Source organism: Convolutriloba macropyga, chromosome 4, assembly GCF_964194025.1.
Source record: "Convolutriloba macropyga chromosome 4, txConMacr16.3, whole genome shotgun sequence".
In the NCBI taxonomy this organism is placed as follows: Eukaryota; Metazoa; Xenacoelomorpha; order Acoela; family Convolutidae; genus Convolutriloba; species Convolutriloba macropyga.
The window spans coordinates 79,931,952-79,955,609 of record NC_134471.1 but is presented as its reverse complement, the minus strand read 5'-3'; the positions used below and the strand labels follow the sequence as shown (position 1 = coordinate 79,955,609).

The window sequence follows — 23,658 nt, the reverse complement described above, 5'->3', positions numbered from 1 at the left end:
AAATCAAAGGATGAAATTATTGCTTTCTACACAAATTTCTCGGAAACGTTTGGTAAGGTACCTCACCGTGAACTTCTAAAGAAAATTGTCAAATTGGGCATTGGTAGCTGTCTACTTCAAGTTTTGGGTGACAACCTGAAAAACAGAAAACAGCTTGGATGAGTCCACAATGTTAGCACAGAAACCGTTGATGTAACTAGTGGAGTGCCGCAGGGCTCCTTGCTGGGACCTCTGCTGTTCTCTGTTTTTAATAGTGACCTCCCTGATGTGCTGCGGTTCAGTAATCCCACATTTTTGCTGATGATTTGAAACTACTCAGCATTAACAGAGGGCATGATCAAATACAGGGCTGACTTAGATGCAATAAGCAACTGGATAACTGAAAACAAAATGGGTTTAGCAATGGACAGGTACAGCACGCTCTATTTTAGAGGATCTAAAAGAAATTGTTTTCCTCCAGAATGAAGCGCTGAACAGCAGTGATGTAGTGAAAAATTTGGGAATTAATATACATGAAAGCCTGTCGTCTGGAAAACACCTTGAGCATCAAGTTGAAAAAGCAATTAAGGTTCTCTATCTCCTTATAGAGTATAGAGAACCTTAATGAAACCTATATGAAACTTGGTCTCTACAAGTCCTAAAATTGAATAGTCCTAAAACGGTCTCTACAAGTTCCAAACTAGAACTGAAAAAGCGATAAACGAATTTATGTTTAGAACGGCTCGCATAGTCAGCAGACTCGCAAAAGAAATAAACCATGAAAATGTTTGGTCTGAGAAAAACAAATAAAACTAATCGGATCTCTCACGTTATAACCCCCGTGTAGTGGTCAGATAACCTATAGACTCTCCCCCTCAACCATGGTAAATATACCATAATGAGGGCTATCAATTCATGAGTGCTATAGTGTTGTTATTTTTGTTGATGTGGATTCTGGTGACTGACTCTCCCTTTCCGTGTTCGTTAAAATATCGTCCTCGCATTCCTGCACCTGTTACAATCACAGACGATTTGCCATCTGCAGTTATTTGTTTCTAAAAACATTTCATCGACAATTTTCCATATGATCTTTCAACTCTTCCCACATCTTACAGAAATACGATGTGAACTTATGTTCATGTCATTTGAGTGTCGAAAACTCATCAGACGTTAGGTTGATGTCCAAGACCCAAAACCTGCTGATCACATTATTTGGGGTTGCAGGTGGTTTGGGTTATGTTGGTGGAAGATTGTGTTGACCAAAACGCGCGTTCGTATGACCGTGTCATATAATCTGGAATAAATTCAGCCAGTACTACAGCCAAATGAAATTAAAACGCTTGAAGCTCTATGCAAAAGAACAATTTTTGGGTCGGTCCTATTATAGCCCCCCACCCCCCATCCCCCCGTTGAGAAGACTGAGATTTCTTGGTAAGTTTTGATTATTTCAAAATGTTACATACTTGTAGAATATTGATGAGAATTCTGTTGACAAATTTTTGGAGGGTAAAAAGTTTTTGACGGCTGGTTTCTTTTCAAATCGCCCACTGCCGATCGTTTTTATTGTTCGATCCACTGGACTAAGTCTGGTTTTCAGACCCGAAGTTTAAAAAATCGTAGTGTCTCTAACAGATACCGAACATCACTTAAGTTTAAAAACGACGATACCAATTCTCTCTTACGTTTAAAAACGATGATACGGAATCTCTCTTACAAAAAATATCGAACAAAACGACGCTGCCAACTAAAAAAAACTCAAGAATTTTAGTCGTTTTTGGCTAGAAAGAAATTATAGACAAATTCTTATGTTTAAAAATCAAAATTTTCTCCAATAGGGCCCACCCACGAAAATGTAGCCCAACGTTATGGAATAAATATCATGATGGGGGGGCTATACGTTATCTCATCTCAATGGGAAGTATCACAGTTTCGAAACAAAAATTTGGTCCACTTCTTCATTGCATATTTTCTTATAGTCGTATTTGTGGAATCAGATGCAGGAAACTATTGCAGTCTTGTCTTGCAATCTCAAAAATGTGTTTGCCTAATTTACTCTTAGAGCATCCGGTTTGGACATGTTTTGGGTCATTTCGGTTTTTGAAAGATTGGTGGGCGCAAATTATCTGCATCCCACCAGACACAATGATTTGCTTTGTAATGGCACGTGCTCAGTAACTGGGGGAGCAAACCGTGCTGGGGGAGGGGCACAAGGGAAAAGCTCTCATGTTTCTGTCAGACCTATTTCTTTTGTTTTAAAACTCTGTTTTGCAGCCACCAGCTTTTCCAGTATCAAAGTAGATTTTGGCGATACTAGCTATATATCTCTTATTTTATATGGCTTTTCTGTGCCTACTTCTAAGAAAAATTTATTTCACAATTTTGTCAGCTGTGTTGATCACTTGACCAAAAAATGACCAAGCTTGATCGATTTGAGTAATCATTAGTCTTGGTTTTGATGTTAACTCATGTTAACAAATTTGTTCTGAATGAAATAATTTCGCTGTGCTGATAAAATGGTTGATTTTATTGGTACTAAATCTTAAGTTTCTATAAGTTTAGACGAGCCATATAGGTTATTTGCGTTTATAATATTTCTAATTGATTGATCACAAGGACACGATAAATTATTACTTAGAAATTAGAGTTTTTTATTTTTATTTTTCGAATTAGATTTTCTCAAAATCTATATAAATAAGAACAGGACTGAATACAAAATTACAAAGCTTGAGACGTTTTTTTAAAACTTATAATACTTTTATACTAAAAAAAAAATTTTTTTGTGGCAAGCTTGACATTCGTTAACGATTCTTGTGCTAAGTGCAGCTCATACTGATACGTTATCTGAGCTATCTCTCTCAATCGATTACCTCGCAGAATTGAAATGAAATTTGTTTTAAAAGATTTTATTTTAACTGAGAGGGACTATGAGAAGAATTTTCTCGGAACAGTTAAACAACTAATGCGTTTTTGTGGACTCATGATTTGTTATATTGAGCTTATGTTTCGAGTTAACGGTCTCATGATTCGAACTAGTGCGATTTAGTCAGTACCCAGGTTGAGGTCCCAGACGGAAAGTCGATATGTCCAGACCCAGATGAACGCACGACGGGGGTGTCGTGCGTTCAAATTTACATGGTCTGGAAACAAGGAAAAACGCACGAATAGTCTGGTGAACGCACGAAAGTCTGATCATGAACGCAGGAAAGTCTGGACATGAACGCACGAAAGTCTGGTGAACGCACGAAAGTCTGGACATGAACGCACGAAAGTCTGGTGAACGCACAAAAGTCTGGACATGAACGCACGAAGGTCTGGTGAACGCACGAAAGTCTGGACATAGGCACTTTCCGTCTGGGACGGTCTGGACATAGGCACTTTCCGTCTGGGACGGTCTGGACAGTATCCTTACTTTCCGTCTGGGACCTCAACCTGGGTAGTATCCTGACTCGACATTACGCGCTTATGTTTCGAAATAAAGCGACAAAAAGCATAGTCAAGACCGTGTAACATCTGGGAGGCTACAGCCCAGCAAAAAATTGTCGACTCTTTTTTTTCGACCACCTCACCCAGGGTTGTGATCACAAATTTGACGACTTTAGGAAAAACAATCGCAAAAAAATCACTCAAGAATTCATGTAACCAATAAAAGAGTTTAATCCTTGTGCAACTAACCTGAAATGATTCATACAGCTGGAACATATCATTGAGCTAATGTGTGTTTTTATTAGATTCGTAGGATGAGTAGGAGTAGTGACAATCTTTCTTCGATGCAACAACAGAATTCAGGCAGCACCAACAACAATGACAATGTTACAGTTGCAACTGAAGGAATCTCTTCACACTCTCACTCTAAGTTCAAATCATCAGCAGTTAACATTCCTCACTACTCACAGCTACTAGCCAAAAGGTCAGTCATAAAACAGATAGAAGCATTTTTTTCAAAGTTTTTCAAATTAAACAAAATTATGGACAAAAGGCGCCGAAAAGCGAAGAAAATCAAAAAATGCTGCTGAAAGTGACTGTTGCTGTTCATAAAGTGAGCATAAACTGCGTGTATATGAGAGACAGAACTAGTTTCAGTAAAAAAGAGCCGAAAAAAGAGAGCGGGCAGAAGAATACATATGCCGATAGGGTGATACTCGGCACCCAATCAGCACATGCAATCTTCCTCGGTTTTCGGAGCCTACCCGACTAATCATGTTGTTCTATTTTTAGATGACACAGTAAGCTTATTCATTTTCCTTTTTCAATTTTTAGCAAAACATATAGCGTCATAATTCCCCACACTTTTTTCAGCTGCCGTATTGTTCCCTTTTGAGTGCGCGTTTGTGTTTGTTGTGTGTATGAGTGTATGCGTGCGTGAGTATGTGTGTTTGCTAAAATAACTTCCTGTTTGTTAGAGCAAGCACATTAATTTGTCATAGCTCTTAATATCAACACGCTTTATCCTCACGTACAAAAAACAGTATTTTTGCCTCAATAATTTTAATCATTCTAAACAGTTAAATCTATTCCTAACTTATTCAACCTACGTATTCGAAAAAGGCTGCCTGTTTTCTAAAAAAAATTATCAAAAAAGTTATCAAAAAAGTTACTAAAAATATGTACCCCCCTCCATCAACCCTAACCACCCATCCACACACCCACACACCAACCCACACACACACACACCCACACCCATACACACACACACACAAGCGCACACACCACACATTCACGCGTTTATACGCAACAACTGGCTGATACATGCACACAGTCAGCGTTTCTTATATTTGCAGAAAAAATTACATTTTGTAAAATAATTTTCACAAAATGTAAAAAAATTGTTTTTACAAATTGTAAAAACTGCTTTTCTTCAAGAGTATTTCAAATTCTAAAAACAATCAGTTTATCTCACAAAATGTAAAATTTTTACAAATTATTAAAATTTTTTTACAAATTGAAAAAAATATAGTTCTCAAAAATTATTTTAAATTCTGAAAACAAACAGTACATTTTACAATTTTTTTTACAAATTGTAAAACTTTCATCGTTCAATGGAATCTTTCAAAAACGAAAAAATGCACAATTTTTACAATTTAAACCAAAAGCTTTTTTAATATATTGCGATATTGTTGGAAATTCGCTGGTGTACCATAACGGTCATGAAGCGCTCGATGAAAAAAGTTGCGCAAAGGTAATAGAGGCGCTAGCGAAAAAGTATACTGACATCAAATTTGTGGTGATGCACGCGCAGTGGAGAAAAAGTCTCAAGTTGGGTCATAATGAAGAAATTGGTTATTTTAATAACATTATGCATAGAACAAGTTGCATTATTGACGTTAAAATTCGAATAAGCGCCAAATTCACGCGAATTATTGACGAGGAGACGGGACGGAAGGAGTCAAACCTGAATGTTCACCCCAGCCGTCAAACAGTGTGCTTCAATGTTGGTATTCTTATTAGGAAGGCAAAGTGACGTTAGTAATATTTTAATTTGTTTTTTTTTCTAAAATGAGTTGTTTCTAAAATTAGAACAATTTCATTGTCAGGTAAGTTCCGAAAACCGAGGAAGAATGCATGTGCTGATTGGGTGCCGAGTATCACCCTATCGGCATATGTATTCTTCTGCGGACGTTAAAAGCGCTGAGACCTGACATATTCCAAAATGAGCCAAAAAAGTAAATTGTATTAATTTTCTTACGTTGTTAGTTAATTAATACGAATATTTGTTTGGGTAAATTGATCTCATGTTCGTTTATGATAGCTCCAGGTCCATATCAAGGTTGAAAAAATTTTCGGATCTTTTCCGTTTGTGCCCCCCAAGCTTAGTGGGTGCATATTATCCGCACCCCCAGACGCACATGTTAAGCTTCTACATAGTGAATTACTCTGTAATGGCACGTGCTCTGCATTTGAGGGTGCATAACGTACGGGGGGGCATAAACGGAAACAATCCAAATTTTCTCGTTTCGCGCGCAATAGACTTTTGAACCAATAGGGTTAAGAAATAGCACGCTATGCCTGGAAGTAGTTTCAGTAGTAGTGAAATTGCCGGTATTTTAACGGGGCGGGGGACCTGTCCCCCCCCCCCCCCGTTAAAATACCGGCATGGCCTTTTTTAGGTCCCCTTTTCGAAAACGTGTAAAATTTCTCGAAAATTTTGTTTCTCGAGGTTGGGAAAGACTTGTAATTTTTTTGAGAGTTTGGTATTGTGAGAGTGGTGGAACTTGTAAAATTTTTGGAAAAACAATTTTCGTGGGGTGAATGAGTGAAACTTGTAAAATTTTTCGAAAATTTTTCGAAAATTTTTCGAAAATTTTATTTTTCGTGGTTGACAAGACTTGTAATTTTTTGTAAAATTGGTGTTGTGAGAGTGTTGGGACTTGTAAAATTTTTGGAAAAAAGTTGGTGTGGTGAATGAGTGAAACTTGTAAATTTTTCGAAAATTTTGAAATTTTTTTAAAAACTCTGAATCCTTTTTCTAGTCTAATGAGACTAATGAAGGACTGAAAAGCGAAATTGACTAACCTGATGCAATACTGAGGTGAGGGAAGAAAAAAGATAGTTTAAAATTGATATTTTTCTGTTCCAATGTAAGAAATTTAATAGTTTTGCGAGTCTGAGACCGCACAAGTGGTATTAATTTTTTGGGTTTTATTGCCCATATGTTTGAATTAATAAGCAAGTGTGAAGAAATGAAATTGGAAGTTTGTTGAATTTCAAGCCTGGAGAAAAGTTTTAAGTAGAGTTTCGAACTGAAAATAGCGCATGAGAATGAATAGGGGACAAAATATCGTGAAAATTGACTGAAAAATAGAAGAAATTGGAGTTTAAAATTTGTCTGAAAATTGGTTAAAAAAGTGATTTTATCGCTTCATTACTGTATCGGGAAATGCTTGATACGGGGGTCAATTGAATTTTGGTGAAATTGCGGGTTGAAAATAGTTTGAATGGAGCACTTAAGGTGTATTTTTGAAGCCATTTTGCGTCAAAAACAGACAAAATTTTGAAAAAAAGTGCAAAAATTGCTGTTTTTTGGTAGTAAAAAGTTAAAAAAAATTGTTTTTCGCCGCCAATAAGCATTTTTATACAATTTAAAAACTGTTAAAATATGGTACGAGAAATACTGTCAAGGAATCGGGTTTATATTAAATATTATATAGTGGTAACTTGTAACTACATTTTTTGTATTTTTTGATGAAAAAAGGCCAAAAATGTGCAGAAATTGTTAATTTTTGAGGTAAGAATGTAGAATGAAATGTTCTATGCTAGTTATAAGGGAGTGGGCAACAAAGTTTTGTAAGGTGAAAGTTTGCTCGAACAATTAATAAAGAGTAATTGGGTGTTGTTTGCATGTTTCTTTTTGTTAACTTTTTGTTGTTTTTCGGCATTTTTTGACAAAAAAGTGAAAAAATCGATGTTTCTTGGGCGATCAATGTAGAATAAATTAATGGTTCTTAGTTGAAACGCAATTTGCAATGAAATTTTGGCATTTAATAGCTTGGTGAAACAAATGATAGTGATTAATTGGGTGCTGAATATATGTTTTTTGTTACTTTTTATGTTTTTTAGTTAAAACTATCACTATTTTGCGAACCAAATGTTATGAAAGAACAGTCGGCTAAAATAGCTGACGTCCAATTGTACAGTATTCAGTGTACAAGGTCACTTTAATTATTTGTACTGAAATTGTGGAAAAAAAGTGTGAGAGATTAAGAACAAAAAGGGCATGATTTGGGCAATTTTGCCGGCGATTAACACATTTATGTATCTACGAAGACTTCTTTGAAGTGTTCATGTATGACTTCACAACATGGTAGACAAAACTTGGGTGTGGCAACCATAAAACTAGGCTGAGTTTGAGTTTGAGTTCTATTTTTAGCTTATCTGTTCAATCGACCTTGTAAAGCCAAAGTGAGGAAAAGTGGTCTTAAATAGTTTTATTGGTATTTCATTTTCTTTAGGATTCAATTCAAAGCAAGCCGTGCTTCCTAAATTTCTCTTACTGCGTGTTGATTCCAATAAGATTGTGTTTCTTGTCACCAACGGAAACAAAGTTATTTTTGCTAAAATTTGATACTTGAAATGAGCTGAATGATCTGAGAAGTCAATTATAAAATAGTCAAAATTTATAAAGTCAGCTTCACAGAAGAATGTCACACACATAACAAACAATATCAACAAAGGAATAAGTTTGATTTAGTTTTCATAATTGAGATCGATTCTTCGTTTCTTTGGTGCAAAACACTTGCTCACGGGTGGAGTCGCAAGGCTTCCACTGCTCGAAACAACATCTGGTTTGTTTTCGGGTTTGTTTTCAGGTGTACAGGCAATTGTATCTTGAACCATGGCAGGTGTTGGTGGTTCGCTAAAAGTTTCTGGGCTCTCAATATCTGGTATCATTTTCCAAATGCTTTCAAACAGTTCAAGATCTCTCCAGTAACCTTCTTGATTTTCATACAGCGGGATTTCTTTCACGTCATAATCGTAAAAAATTTTTCGTACTCCATCGTCCAATGTGTCTGGGTCAAATACAAACTCTCTGACATAAGAAGTTACAAAATCCAACAAGTATTGAGCTCCTTTCATAAAGCCTTTCTCAAATCGAAATGACTGAATAAAATCGAAAATCACAATAGGCATAGCCATGTGATTTACTGTAACCCAGTCATCTAACTGAAGTCCATCTACAATGATAACAGTTTGCTTTCTGTAAGTCTCGTAAGCAATTGTTCGGCTGTCAGGCGTCGATTCCGCCTTTAGAATGATGGCTAGAGGAGACATTAGAATTAATTTCTTTGGTTGTGGTGGAATTTTGGTAATCGAATTGAACAATTGGAATCTGTTGTCAAAATCCAGGAACAGTTCTGCTAAATAAAAATTTGAATTGAGCAAATGAAAGTGGAAGCGAAATTTAGGAACTGAAGAGTTCAGTTATAATATTGATTTAATGCGTGATCAATCAATTCCTTCCGTTTTGTTGTAAAAGGTTTCTCAAATAGCTATTACACACAAATTCATTACACTCAAATCCTGGGGTTTTAAGTGAAGCTTAGTATACTATTCAGTTTAACCTTTCTAATCTTTCCGTGTTAGCTATGTTGCATGTACACACCTAATTTTATTACTTTCTTATCTAGAGCAATTAATCAAAGCAGTATGTTGTTCAAATGCCAAACAGCGTTCATATGGGCATATGGGTAACGCTATGTAGATCAAAGGATATATAAGGCTTTAGGGTTTGTCTGGGTTTTAACATGTGTTCTCGCAATAAATTCCATTTTTAGATAGGACGAAATCACTTCAACATACACTTAACGAAGTTTTGTTAAACTCCCGGGTTCATTATGCTTTGGATCAAAACTTGACCTCTCTGATTTTACGCTACCTTTTGTGCCTGCAGACCGCTCGAACGTATTTAATACTTTCTTATCAATGGTAATCAACAGTACAACGTATTGTTATCATTATATGTGTACATTTTGTGTGTATGTGTATCTGTGTCTATGTGTGGTTATTAGTGTATTATATGAAATATTTATGAGAACACAAACAAACTAACACCAGCAGGAAATTCTTTTATTGCTTCCTTATCTTGAAACGGTTTCAAAGGAATTTGCTTTTGTATGATCAAGGTTAAGTTTGTGATTAATAAATCAAATCCCTTTTTGTCTGTTTGTAATATATTGTTTTTCCAACCCAATGATCAGAACTCCATTTTTTGTTTATTTCCAATCATTTTAATGCGCAGCCAGACTATCGAAAAGAAGGTATGCGTCTTGAAACACTAATTGTATGCAGAAACTGTTCGAACAAAATTCACGAAAATTATTTATCGGTTTCATCAAAATACCCAAACAACAGTGTAAGTTTAAACTATTTTCTGGCTACAAGTGAATATTTTAGTGAAATCGAAGGTTTTGATTTTGATATAGCGCTAAAATTGAGGCCCTATGGTGGTATTATCGGCATAGATAATTCTTCAGTAGATAAATACTTGAAAATCTCAAAAGTTTTACGATTGCACGCTATTGTACACGACGCAGGTGGTTTCATATACGAAATATATAACCAAGGACCTGGTTACTCTTATATGTTTCCGTGGAAAAGCAGCAACTGTTTTAGCGGACATTTGTCGGGAATATTGTTTTGCTTATATATAAAGGTTTTTCATCCTTCAATTTTTCATTTATTGGAATGCTGAGCAGCAAAACAGTTGTGTTAGACGTTGAAGGGTTAAAAAACTTGGTGCTTGCACCGAGGTCTATCTCGACTGCGTGCCATTTTTACCTCCAACAAGTTTTAGTGAGTTAACAACTAAACAAAAGCAATCTTTCAGTTGGTTGACTAGAAATTTACACGGCATTGAATGGGACACAGGAAACTATCCCTATATTTATCTTACACAAATAATTCAAAGCGTTCGTTTGAGGAATCCAGGTGCAATATTTTACGCTAAGGGAGAGGAAAAAGTAAAATTTTTGTCAGTTTTGCTTGAGTGCCCTATCATTGTTCTGAATTCACTAACGTGTCCATCGATATCGGTAAACTATTTTACACAAAACTGTCAACATCATTCAAGGGGCAAAAACAATTTCAACAAACATTGTGCAAAAGAAAAATCCATTTTCTATTTCAACTGGTTAACAAATGAGAGAGGAATTGACGAAAGTGGAAGCACCCTTGTCACCGAGTTCAACAATTTGCGCTTTGATTAAAAGGGACGGGAATCTGAGTCTTTCAATTTCCAAAGACGAAACTATAAAAACCGGAAACCAGTTTTTACAGAGAAAAGTTAAACTGTTGCTGACTGAGGACGAAATTCGCTCATCTACTCATTTAGTATACTATATTGAACCTTTTCTTCAGTGGAGAAAGCAAAATGTCAAAAACTCAACCCAAAGTCTGTCCTCCGAGACTCTTACTGATGTCGAAACACCCGGTTGGTGAAGAAATAGACAAGAACGATCCTTCGCTGCCAACGGAGATTCAACACTTGGTGAGGGAAGAAAGAGTACACAAAATTGTTCATTATGACAAAACTGAGAGACTCCCGGAGTGCTTTATGGTTCATATGAAAGACTTTCTAACTGAGTTCAATTGATATGAATTGTTTTATGTAGAGTGACTTTTTCTCAATACATTTTTTAAAAAAAAATTATTTTGTCTTGAGATGGAGGGAGTAACAGTTGATCAAGTTGACGCTGTTGTTGAAAAAAGTTTTTTTGAAAAAGAAAGTAGCAGCAAATCTTCGATAAAATTTTGTAATCAAACAACGTTGCCACGGTCAGAAGTTGTATTTTTCGTTCAAATGTTTGTTATTTTACTGCTGATATCACTTTGTATTGTTAAATTAACCATTTTAAAACCAAATTGTGAAGAAACTTCAGTTTGGATATCAATTTTGTCAAGTTTAGTTGGATACATTTTACCAAATCCAAGACTATGAATAAAAATATATCTACGCAAGAAAGGGTCTTCATGGCCGTTGTAGGGCCTTCAGGTTGTGGCAAAACAGAGTTTGTTTTCAAAATGTTGATTGGAAACACATTTTACCCAAAATTCATCAACATTATTTTTTTATACAGAGAAAGGCAACAAATATACATCAAAATGGAGAAAACACTTGGTGTTATGTTTAAAAAGTACGCCAATTTAGAATTTTTGAACAGCATTGCAAACTGTCTTCTGATAATAGACGACTCGTGCGAAGAAATTTACAATGACAAAGAATTTGTTAAATTGGCCACTGCAGGGCGTCACAAAAACATAAATGTTATTTATATCAAGCACAACCTTTACCAACAGAGCAAGTGGTCTCGTACAATAGACTTGAACACGACACACATCATTTTGTTCAAATCAGCCCGCGATATTCAACAAGTCGAATTTTTAGGTAAACAGTTGAACCTCGTTAAAATTTTAAAACACTACTATCAATTGGCAACGAAAGAACCGTTTGGGCTTTTGCTTATCGATCTTGATCCAAAAACTTCTGATTGTTTACGATACTGTTCAAATATTACTGAGCCAGGTCCATCAATTTTCTATCTTCCATCTGATAAAGCAGAAACAACTCCTCTAAACAATGAAAGAGAAAAAATTATCTATACTGAAGCAAATGGTGCTTTTGCAGCCAAAACAGTAAAGGAAATATTTGCGTAGTTGTGATAGTGATGCTATACTGGTTCTGTGTGAATGTCTTCACATTGTTTTACTGGGCCATGTTAGAGTGAAAGTAAGAGACTTAGAAAATTACAGACATATATTTGAAAGCGTTCTCAAGAAAAAGTCATCAATGGATAAACGGTGAGCACTTTTACTAACAAAAACCGGTTTCGAACTAATTCAACTCATTATTAAATTTTGTTTCATCCATTTGAGTTAAGCAATGTCAGCTGCTGAAGAATTTATTTTGATTCTCAAAAATCAGTTTATAAAGGAGCAACCATAATCCTTACAAATTCTAAATGATCCCAGAGTTCAGCATAGAGGTGCTCAATTTTCGTTTTTGAACCGTATGCGACCAAATGAAAACACTGACAAAGAGAACCAAACCAACACTGACAAAGAGAACCGCGGCAGGAGTAAATGTCCCTATTTTTTCTATGATTTGCAGCAACCAACTAAAAAAATAAATAATCCAGATTATTTCAAGATTTTAGAGGCTTTAAACATTAAAGAAGACTTGGTGATTAACAGTAATGCTAAAATTGCGATCCGGAAAAGAACTCAAAGAGTTACCAAACTTTTGCGCCAAAAAGAATCAAGCACAAAGAAACCAGCCAATTACTTACAGAGGAATCCTCAGAAGCCGGAAGTGGTTTCGAAACCTCAAAGGAAGACAGAACTCAGCAAGAGGAGAAGGACTGGGAGTCTTTCGACGAATGAGAAAAAATTGCTTGAGTTAAAATATACGAAAGGTCCCGCAGCATACGGAACCATAAAAAATTTACAAAACAGCACAAAATTGAAACCAAGTAAAGTGAAATTGTTTCTAGAGGGTAAAAATGCCCACACAAAGCATAAGAAATGTAGAAGAAAATTTCCAACACTGAAAGCTATTGCTTATGACATAAACGAAATTTGGTCGCTAGACTTGGCTTATGTGGATAAATTAGCAAAAGAGAACAAAGATGTAAAATATTTGTTGGTTGCGGTGGACTGTCTCTCACGTTATCTACGAGTTGAACCCTTAAAATCAAAGTACGCCACAACTACAGCAGATGCGTTTAAGAAAATGATAAAGAATAAGCGACCTAAAAAAGTGTGGGTAGATGCTGGTTCAGAATTTAAGGGCTCATTCAGCACTCTTTGTCAGAAAAATGATATTGAAATTTACAAAACTTTCAGCGAGAAAAAATCAGCATTTGCGGAGAGAAATATACGTTCGCTCAAAAATTTGATATACAAGTATTTAGAGGACAATTGGACATACTCGTATATTAATCAATTGCAGAGCTTTGTACAAACCATTAACTCTAGAGTCAACAGAGTAACGAAATTGGCGCCGAATAAAGTGACAAAGAAAGACGTTCCTTACTTGATATCATTAATTTTTGGGGATTCAGCAAAACTAGTTCGCCGACCAAAGTTTTACGTTGGGGACTTTGTGCGAATATCAAAAGCGGATCTTCCTTTTAGAAAAGGATACAAGCAAACATTTACCAACGAAGTTTTTGAGATTTACGATATACCTACAACAAATCCCCCTACTTATAGTCTCATTGACGCATCCCAAGAGCCAGTCAAAGGAAAATTTTATGAATTAGAGTTGGTCAAAGTTAGAGACAACAGTAGTGAAATAACAAAACATGAATGAATTCACCGTTCACTTAGTTTCATCAGCCTCTATGAATATTTTTCCTCAAAACACCTTGTCTTCTTTCAAAAACTATTTCAATGAAGAAATTAATTTGGAAGGGGATTGGCGAGTTGCTCTAAGTGAAATTATCTTCCCAGCAAAAATAAATCAAGTGAAGAAAAGTGATTTGAAGATATTTTCCTCTGAAGGCCTTAAGTTTTATGATAAAAGTATTCCATTTGATGCTGTCTCCAGACCATACGGAGGAGAACGAGCTATTATTGGAACTGGTTCTTATGAAAACCGTGACCATCTTTTGAGATACTTAAAAACAGCTACCGGACTGCCTCATTTTGACTTTCAATTTATCAAAATCAATGGAGTTTTGTTCCCCTTTTTTGGTAAAAACGAAGGAATTACTTTTCCGGATAACGAAATTCCAAGCATCCTAAATTTCAACGGTATTCATGATGGGTCTGGTTATCATATTGGTTACAAGATGTTGGATACTTTTGAAAATCTGACCATGGCTGATGACGAAGAAAAAATTTTGTTGGCGATTATCCTTTTGATTTGTCTGCAGGGAAGCAATTGATTTTTATTTATGTTAACATAATTGAGCATCAATACGTAGGTGATACTAAAACTCCTCTTATTCGAGTAATTGATTCAAAACAACGCTTGAAAACAGGTAGCCCCTGCGAAATAGAGCCAACACACAGAAATGTTTTCAGTTACTTGGAATACAAAAAGTTACTATCAAAAAATTTTCAGTCAATTGAAATTCAATTTCGGACAGAAACTGGACAATTAGTTCCATTCGCTGGAACAGGAAAGGTTATTTTGACTTTAAATTTTAAAAAATTCGATTAAATGGAAGCCTACTATCAACAGCAATCGGTATCACCGTACTTTTCAGGACACTATCGCCAACGAGGAAGTGGTTTTGGAGCTTTAGCAGCAGGTATTGGTAGAGCCGCATTACCGATTGCAAGAACGTTTCTTTGGCCTGTAGCCAAAAAGATTGGACGTGAATTAATTGTTCAAGCAGCGCCTGAGCTGGTAGAGGTTGTTACAAAGAAAAAGTCTCCAAAACAAGCATTAAAATCGACTGTGCAAAAAACTGTAAGGAAACAAGTGGGCGGATCAAAAACAGGAAGAATGCGTAAATTAAAAACTAACGGTGAAAAGCCAAAACAAGGCATTCGTAAGAAGAAGCCTTTGACGAGAAGTCGGTCAAATTTCTTTTCTAAAGTTCAAAATGATTACTAATTTACTGCCAGCAGAGGCAACACACACCACACTTGATTTATTTGAAAAACAGCCTCTGCTTATTACTTTTGATAATGCTTTTACTCAAAAAGTCGGACCTTCCTACTCCCCGGACGGTCCAATGCTTGAGTTTGAAGTTTTGGGCGATAGGAACAATTTCATAGATTTACAAAAACTTCTCCTTGAAATTAAATGCAAAATCTCCCGAAACAATGACGGCGATTTAAGAACAGGAACTGATGCTACAAATACAGACGCGCCACACTTTAGCAACAACGCATTACATTCTTTATTTTCAGAATGCACTGTATCTGCTAACGGTGTTAAAATTTCCAACACGAACGGAAACTATGCGCACAAAGCATTCATTGAAACAGAATTCTCTTCAGGAAAAACTGCAAAAAACTTATGGCTAGTTTGCCAGGGATATTATTACGAAAATGAGCCAGCTAAAATTGATGGTACCGACGGCCGCGCGGCCGACGTAGCGGCCAGAAAAACTCTTGTTGCTAATTCCCAGGAAATCTATTTTATTGGAAAGCCGGCGAGTGATATTTTAAACTTGTGATAAACACCTCCTTAGTGGTGCTACTCTGCGAATTTCATTTAGAATGTCTACAAATGATTTTGCTGTAATTTCAGAGTCAAACAAACATTACAAAGTTAAAATAATTGAAGCTAATCTCTACGTTAGAAAAATGACAATAGCGGATCATGTTTTGACGGCAATTGAAAAAAACTCTACTAAAAAACACCTGCCGTGTATCACTATACAGAAGTATTGCCACGAACTTTTTTAGCTACAACTGGAATAAGAAGTTGGAACCATGAGGATATTTTCTCGAAAGAACCTGTACGACGTATGATCCTTGCAATGGCAACAAATCAAGCATACCTCGGAACTAATCGCACTAAACTTTTTCACTACCATAAATTCAATTTGAGCCAAATTGTTGTTTATAGAAATGGTCAACCTATTGTTGGAACTCCGGTCTCCACAACTTTTAACCATCGCATTTACTTCAATACTCTGGAAGCCTTGGATTTTCTCGACAAAGGTGGGCATGGCATAACTCTGGACAATTATTCCAATCACTTTATGCTAGCTTTTGATTTAACTTCAACGCAAGAGGCTTCGCATGATTTCATTCATCCAGAACTTACAAATTGCTCAATTTCGGTTCAACTTACATTTGAAGGAGCATTGGCGGCCAACGTAGAAGTTTTATTTCTGGGCGAAAGAAGTTCAACGTTTTATGTTAATTCGGAACGAAAGGTGACAAAAAATTCAAATATCACCTACCCCACCGATGGATAGTGATGAAATACGCTATTTGTTGGGAAAATGTATTCATTTAATATATTGTTTTTACGGAGTTTTTGCAGCGGACAATTTCCCAAAACTAACAAGAGAAGGCTTTATTATAGTTAATGCTTCACCAGCGCAATATGAAGGAAGTCATTGGATGGTTATTTTGTTTCACGAAAACAAAGTTTATTTGGCTGACCCGCTTGGAATCCCGATACAAAACTACCAAATATTGTATTCCCGTCTGGTACAGTTTTACAATGAAGTAACTCAAGTACTCAAACTTAAGGCAGTTCAAAATCAAAACTCTGTGGACTTTTTTGCATCTATATTGCCCACGTGATGTTCGGTTACGAATATCCTTTGTTGTTGAATATGAACGATACTGATTTGTTACGCTTTGCTAATCATATGCTCTAACATTTTTAATTAACGTTTTTTTGATCAATTCTTTCCTCAAAGACAAAAAAGAACACAGTTATTTATTAGAAGATTTCGATTCCATATTAAAATTTAAAAAAATCAAACCATTGTCAACACGCAAACAAACACAGCCACTACTTAATATATCAAGTATTTTGGAAAGCTCACCGTATAGACCACCATTATAAATACTATAGAATCTATCAATCGTACAATTAGGCAAAAAGTCAGTTTGAGTTTGAACACTATTAGTAAAAACACAATCAACGTTAGGTAGTTTTCGCTTAGAGTTTGCAAAGTTCATTTGGTGTTGCTCGTTGTAGTTCACCGCTTCGTCCATTTTCTTCATTATTTCTCCACGAAAAATTGTATTTGCTGAGTTAGTTTTAATAAGTAGTTTGAAACAGGTGAAGAGACAAGGTATAATGAATGGTTTGGATGCTGAAGACTTGAAAGAATCAGGAAGTTGATCATTGGCGGCAATAACATGATAATGAAATCCAGGTACTTTACAAAAATCGTCATTCAAATGCAAGCTGTAGGCAAAGTTCTTTGTTACTGTATGGTCAAATATAGGCTCGCTTTTACATATAAAGTAACGATATTGTTTGGCAAACTGGCGAAAATATTCCGGTGTGCGCTCAACCATTGCCTCCACCATTTTGCTAATTAATTTTCTTTGTCACTTTCACTTGCTTTATTTGTAATTTTTTGTCGTGATTTTTTTGCTCTTCCACTTTCGCACTGAGTCGATTCTTCGAGATCACTTTCACAACCAGATCGTTGCTTTCGTTTATTTTTCTTTGCAGTTCCTCGAGACGATAGATCTTGAATCGTTTTTATTTTCTGGCCGAGAAGATCGAATTCAGCAGCTGACAGAGTTATTCTTTGGTTAAAACGAAATTCCCCGGAATCTTTTTTGGAGAGTCGTAGAGTAATATATGTTCCCGTTGTTTCGTATGTTTTCACTGAAACAACAACAATTCGTTTGCTAGAGCACGAATTTTGCGTGGTAAAAGTCACTATTATCGTTAAAGGAAAGTTTTTCAGTCATAACTTTGTTTCCGTTGTGGACAAGAAATACAATCTTATTGGAATCAACACGCAGTAAGAGAAATTTAGGAAGCACGGCTTGCTTTGAATTGAATCCTAAAGAAAATGAAATACCAATAAAACTATTTAAGACCACTTTTCCTCACTTTGGCTTTACAAGGTCGATTGAACAGATAAGCTAAAAATAGAACTCAAACTCAAACTCAGCCTAGTTTTATGGTTGCCACACCCAAGTTTTGTCTACCATGTTGTGAAGTCATACATGAACGCTTCAAAGAAGTCTTCGTAGATACATAAATGTGTTAATCGCCGGCAAAATTGCCCAACTACTGCCCTTTTTGTTCTTAATCTCTCACACTTTTTTATCCAGAATTTCAGTACAAATAATTAAAGTGACCTTGTACACTGAATACTGTACAATTGGACGTCAGCTATTTTAGCCGACTGTTCTTTCATAACAGTTGGTTCGCAAAATAGTGATAGTTTTAACTAAAAAAAAAGTAACAAAAAAACATATATTCAGCACCCAATTAATCACTATCATTTGTTTCACCAAGCTATTAAATGACAAAATTTCATTGCAAATTGCGTTTCAACTAAGAACCATTAATTTATTCTACATTGATCGCCCAAGAAAAATCGATTTTTTCACTTTTTGTCAAAAAATGCCGAAAAACAACAAAAATTTAACAAAAAGAAACATGCAAACAACACCCAATTACTCTTTATTAATTGGTCGAGCAAACTTTCACCTTATAAAACTTTGTTGCCCACTCCCTTATAACTAGCATAGAACATTTCATTCTACATTCTTACCTCAAAAATTAACAATTTCTGCACATTTTTGGCCTTTTTGCATCAAAAAATACAAAAAATGTAGTTACAAGTTACCACTAAATAATATTTAATATAAACCCGATTCCTTGACAGTATTTCTCGTACCAAATTTTAACAGTTTTTAAATTGTGTAAAAATGCTTATTGGCGGCGAAAAACAATTTTTTTTACTTTTTACTACCAAAAAACAGCAATTTTTGCACTTTTTTTTCAAAATTTTGTCTGTTTTTGACGCAAAATGGCTTCAAAAATACACCTTAAGCGCTCCATTCAAACTATTTTCAGCCCGCAATTTCAACAAAATTCAATTGACCCCCATATCAAGCATTTCCCGACACAGTAATGAAGCGATAAAATCACTTTTTTAACCAATTTTCAGACAAATTTTAAACCCCAATTTCTTCTATTTTTCAGTCAATTTTCACAATATTTTGTCCCCTATTCATTCTCATGCGCTATTTTCAGTTCGAAACTCTACTTAAAACTTTTCTCCAGGCTTGAAATTCAACAAACTTCCAATTTCATTACTTCACACTTGCTTGTTAATTCAAACATATGGGCAATAAAACCCATAAAATTAATACCACTTGTGCGGTCTCAGACTCGCAAAATTATTAAATTTCTTACATTGGAACAGAAAGAATATCAATTTTAAACTATCGTTTTTGTTCCCTCACCTCAGTATTGCATCAGGTTAGTCAATTTCGCTTTTCAGTCCTTCATTAGTCTCATTAGACTAGAAAAAGGATTCAGAATTTTTAAAAAAAATTCAAAATTTTCGAAAAATTTTACAAGTTTCACTCATTCACCACACCAACTTTTTTCCAAAAATTTTACAAGTCCCAACACTCTCACAACACCAATTTTACAAAAAAATTACAAGTCTTGTCAACCACGAAAAATAAAATTTTCGAAAAATTTTCGAAAAATTTTCGAAAAATTTTACAAGTTTCACTCATTCACCCCACCAAAATTGTTTTTCCAAAAATTTTACAAGTTCCACCACTCTCACAATACCAAACTCTCAAAAAAATTACAAGTCTTTCCCAACCTCGAGAAACAAAATTTTCGAGAAATTTTACAAGTTTTCGAAAAGGGTACCTAAAAAAGGCCATGCCGGTATTTTAACGGGGGGGGGGGGGGGACAGGTCCCCCCCCCCGTTAAAATACCGGTATTTTCACTACTACTAGTTTCCCAGATTGTAGGGAAAAATTGCTTAAGAAGAAGAAAGTTATCACAGCAGCGATTGTGGTAATCTTCACATTTCAGGCGCAGAAAAACAACACTTACGTAGAGTGATAACAATGCTAACAAATTTTTATGCAATTTTTTAAAGAAAATTTCTATAGATATGGCTCTAAGCGCTGTAGGCTGAAATCATCCACTGACCAGATGGGCACCATTTCAACTAGAAGTCTTTTCAATGGGGCGGGTAGTGGAACAGGAGGTAGTTTAATGCGGAGTTCAAATCACAACACAGAAGAGTGCTCATGTTATGTATGTGCTCGAAGAAGACTAACAGGTTAGCATTACGTCGAATGAATTGGGTTATGTTAATCTGTGGACAATATTAGTGATCAAATTCATGCTTTTTTCGTCACTAATGCCCAAAATCTGAGTAACATATTTTCATCGTGAAAAAAAGGTTTTGAAAAAAGAATAACGAGGACAAATTATTGTCGCTCGTTTCACAAAACGACATTTTTATTAAAAAAAGAATACCCCATAGCACAATTGCCATCTCATACTGGCGTCGGGTTGACCCTTCGTGGGAACCATATCAAAAACACATATATAAGGACTCGTAATTGATCTTGTTATGGTTGCCTAGATTTTCATATATGCTTCTTATATAGTATTCAAGAATCCGATAAGTACTTTTTTGCATTCTTTCATCATCCTTACACGCTTTATACAGTAGTCTCAGCTAGCGCGCTATAAAGCATTCATGGCATCGTGGTGCCATATATGGTTCCTACAGCATTTATACATGGCTTTGATATAGAATGTATTTATCAATCAAGATACATCAAAAACTGTTTACAATTCCAATTCTGATAATTTTTACAATGAAGTTTTAAATTTTCTTTTTCAAACGAAATGTCTGCTACTTTTCGGGACATCAATCTTATTTTTTTCAAAATTATTTGTTAATTTTGTGAGTTTTTGCTGTAAGCTCTGTTAATTTTTGCCCCAACTCAGGAAATCTTCAGAAAAGCTTCGCTTTTTCTACCATTGTTGGGAATTTTTTCCAACTTTTGAGAAGGTATTTTCTCAGAGAATTAACCATAATCTGTAATTTTTATTCTATTATTCAAATGTTTCTATTCCACATATCTATGCATTGACCAAAAATCTGTTATCCTCGTTTTTAGATAGTTGATCTCGCAATTGATCTATCTTTCTTTAATTCTGAAAACGCGTAAGTTAAAAACTGATATTTTGCACCGATTAGTTTTGTATTAGTTGCTTGTGTGACCAGGTGGAACTTCATTTTATGACTCTTCTAGCTATACTTTTCCTTTAATTTGGTACTTTTTTCCAAAATATCTTCCTAAAGACAAAAAGCGTCATATCTTTTACTTTTGATGTTGGTTTCCGAAAGATTTTCAAAAAATAACATTTGGCAGCCATTTTCAAAAATACTGCAGAAAACATGAAGCAGATAAGGGGTCTTGCTCAATTTTTTTTGCTCCTTGTTCACTATCCTACTGCATAACTGTTTAGTATTTTGTCCAAGTCGCTTTGGGCATAATATTAGATGAAGTTGCTATTCATCGTTTTGTTTTCCTTCCATTAAAAAACGTCAATTTGTTGCAAATAATTGTTTCGCTTTACGTCTTTTCGTGGTCCATAAAAAAGAAGCAGCTTTTTGAAATAAATGCAAGGACTGCGTCACGTTGTGAAAAATAAAATCTCAGTTTTTTGTAGTAATTGTGGTGAATTCAGCTGGAAAAAATTATTGAAGAGTTTTACTTTTTAGCTGTCAGTTCACTTCACGGCAATCATCTTGTTTCACTGCCAGCCTAAGAAAACTCAATTGCATTAATCGCTCCGTAGTTGGCTAAAAAACACTTGCCACACATAGGACCCGATATATGGATTTTATGAAACTTACAAATTATACAACGATTAAAAACATTTTGTATATTGGCTCATCAACAATCAAAAAGGTAGCCTGAATTTTCCAAACTACGTTTTTCTACATCGAAATCAAGAATCGAAGGCTCCTTTTCACTATACTTTACCTAAAGTAAGACGCCATTGAAAAAAAATTACGAATCGTTTTATAATTTTCAAATTTTTAATAAAATATTGTTTCCTTAAATGAAATGAAAAAAATGTATACATTAAATGGTCCCAGATTCTCGGTTTCCAAATGTCGTTTTCTTGAAAAACAACTAGTAAAAGAGTTGAGTCATCAAAAAACTTTTTTTTTGTAATTTGAAGTTGAACTAAGTACTGGAAAGAGCAATAACCGATTGACTTTTCTCCATACTTCTGTTAGGAAATTTTTTTATTAAATATTCAATAGTGGCTATATCTATAATCAGTTTTTACTTGCATGATTATATCCGTATTAGAAATCATATATTGCTTGATCTTTTTATTATTGATTCGTGAATAAAATGGTTATATATTCTTTTTTAACACTAATTGATCAGCAAAAAATGAACAGACAAAGTGTTTTTAATTTATCGTTTTTTCACGAGGTTCGAATGCTGACACAGTTTTCAATTGTTGTCTTCTTTTAGCTTTTATATGAAAATTTTTGAGTAAGCCTAATGAGCTCAGCGTAAACTTTCGATTTGATCTATTTTTCCAACAATTTCTTACACAAAATATGTTGATTTTTTGGTATTAGAGAATTCCTATGGCTCGGTTTTTTTTGTTTGCTTGCACTCTATTCTCCGTTATTTGACTATTTTAAACCCGCCGTAGCAACTCAAAAATGTATTTTAATATAACAAAAATATATTAAAAGTTGGGGAACCTTCTGCCCGAAAAATTTTACCCAAACGACTGGCCCTGTTACAAAATTACTACGCGTAGAACAGACATTATATTGAAATTTAATGGACCATATGTTTAATGGACCACCGCCATAATAGAATGGACCATATATGGGATCCTCTCATCAAAAAACTTGTCAGATTTAAAATAGCCTTTTTTAATAGTTTTTTTTTGTTTTGCAGTATCGAAGAGAAAAATCGCTTATCATGAAAACTGCAATCCATTAAAGTTACCGCATATGGAGATTTAGTTACCATTGCAAGATCATTGAACGGAAATTTCTATGGACTTCCATGAACCATATTTGGTTCACTTTATTCTAAGTGAGTTTGGAAAAACGGCCTATTCTTACCTTTCAAAGCGGTTTTAACCGTCGGACTTTGACACAGATTAGATTGACCTACACTATGGTATCAAAAAACTGCATACACCTGAAGATTCTTTAAAAAGCTACTAAACCAACTGTTTATTTAGGAATGGTGAAAAGTGTATTTGGATCTTCCACCAATCTCAACATTGTGTTGCAAAACCAAAAACAACAACCACAGCAAAATGAACAACAAATCAAATCTTCATTTAAACACCTTGACTCGATCATCAACAATAACAATAACAAAAGCAGCCTATCACTGCGTGGTAGCCGAGGCATCAAATCTGACAAGTCAGAAAGAATGCCAGGGTTTATTCATATGACCCCAGGGAATTCCGGGGGAGGTAATGCTGCCACCAGTGTTGGGTGTGAACAAAGTGAAAACATGATGAATTTTGTGGCTAAGGGAACGAAGGATGCAATGGCAACCCTCTCTGCATGTGATAAGTTTGCAGGAAGTTGTCCTCTGCTTGCATGTGCGGGTCATAAACTCACTCGAATAGGTGAGCTACAATTAGACAAAGTTTACTTTTGGATAATATTCCAAAGTCATGATGTCATTGAAAAAAATCCTAGCAGAAAAAATGAGATTTATCGATTGAACACATTACCAAG

General features: G+C 35.2%; 1 protein-coding gene across 1 annotated transcript in view; it reads left to right on the top strand.

The window, feature by feature from the left end:
- Positions 1-23,658, top strand: part of LOC142338182 (uncharacterized) — a 37,822-nt gene that overhangs the window by 2,715 nt on the left and 11,449 nt on the right. Inside the window, exons 2-4 of the mRNA XM_075387820.1 lie at positions 3,708-3,886; positions 20,030-20,181; positions 23,148-23,546. Of these exons, the coding sequence (XP_075243935.1) occupies positions 3,708-3,886; positions 20,030-20,181; positions 23,148-23,546 (730 nt within the window). The remainder of the gene's footprint in view (positions 1-3,707; positions 3,887-20,029; positions 20,182-23,147; positions 23,547-23,658) is intronic.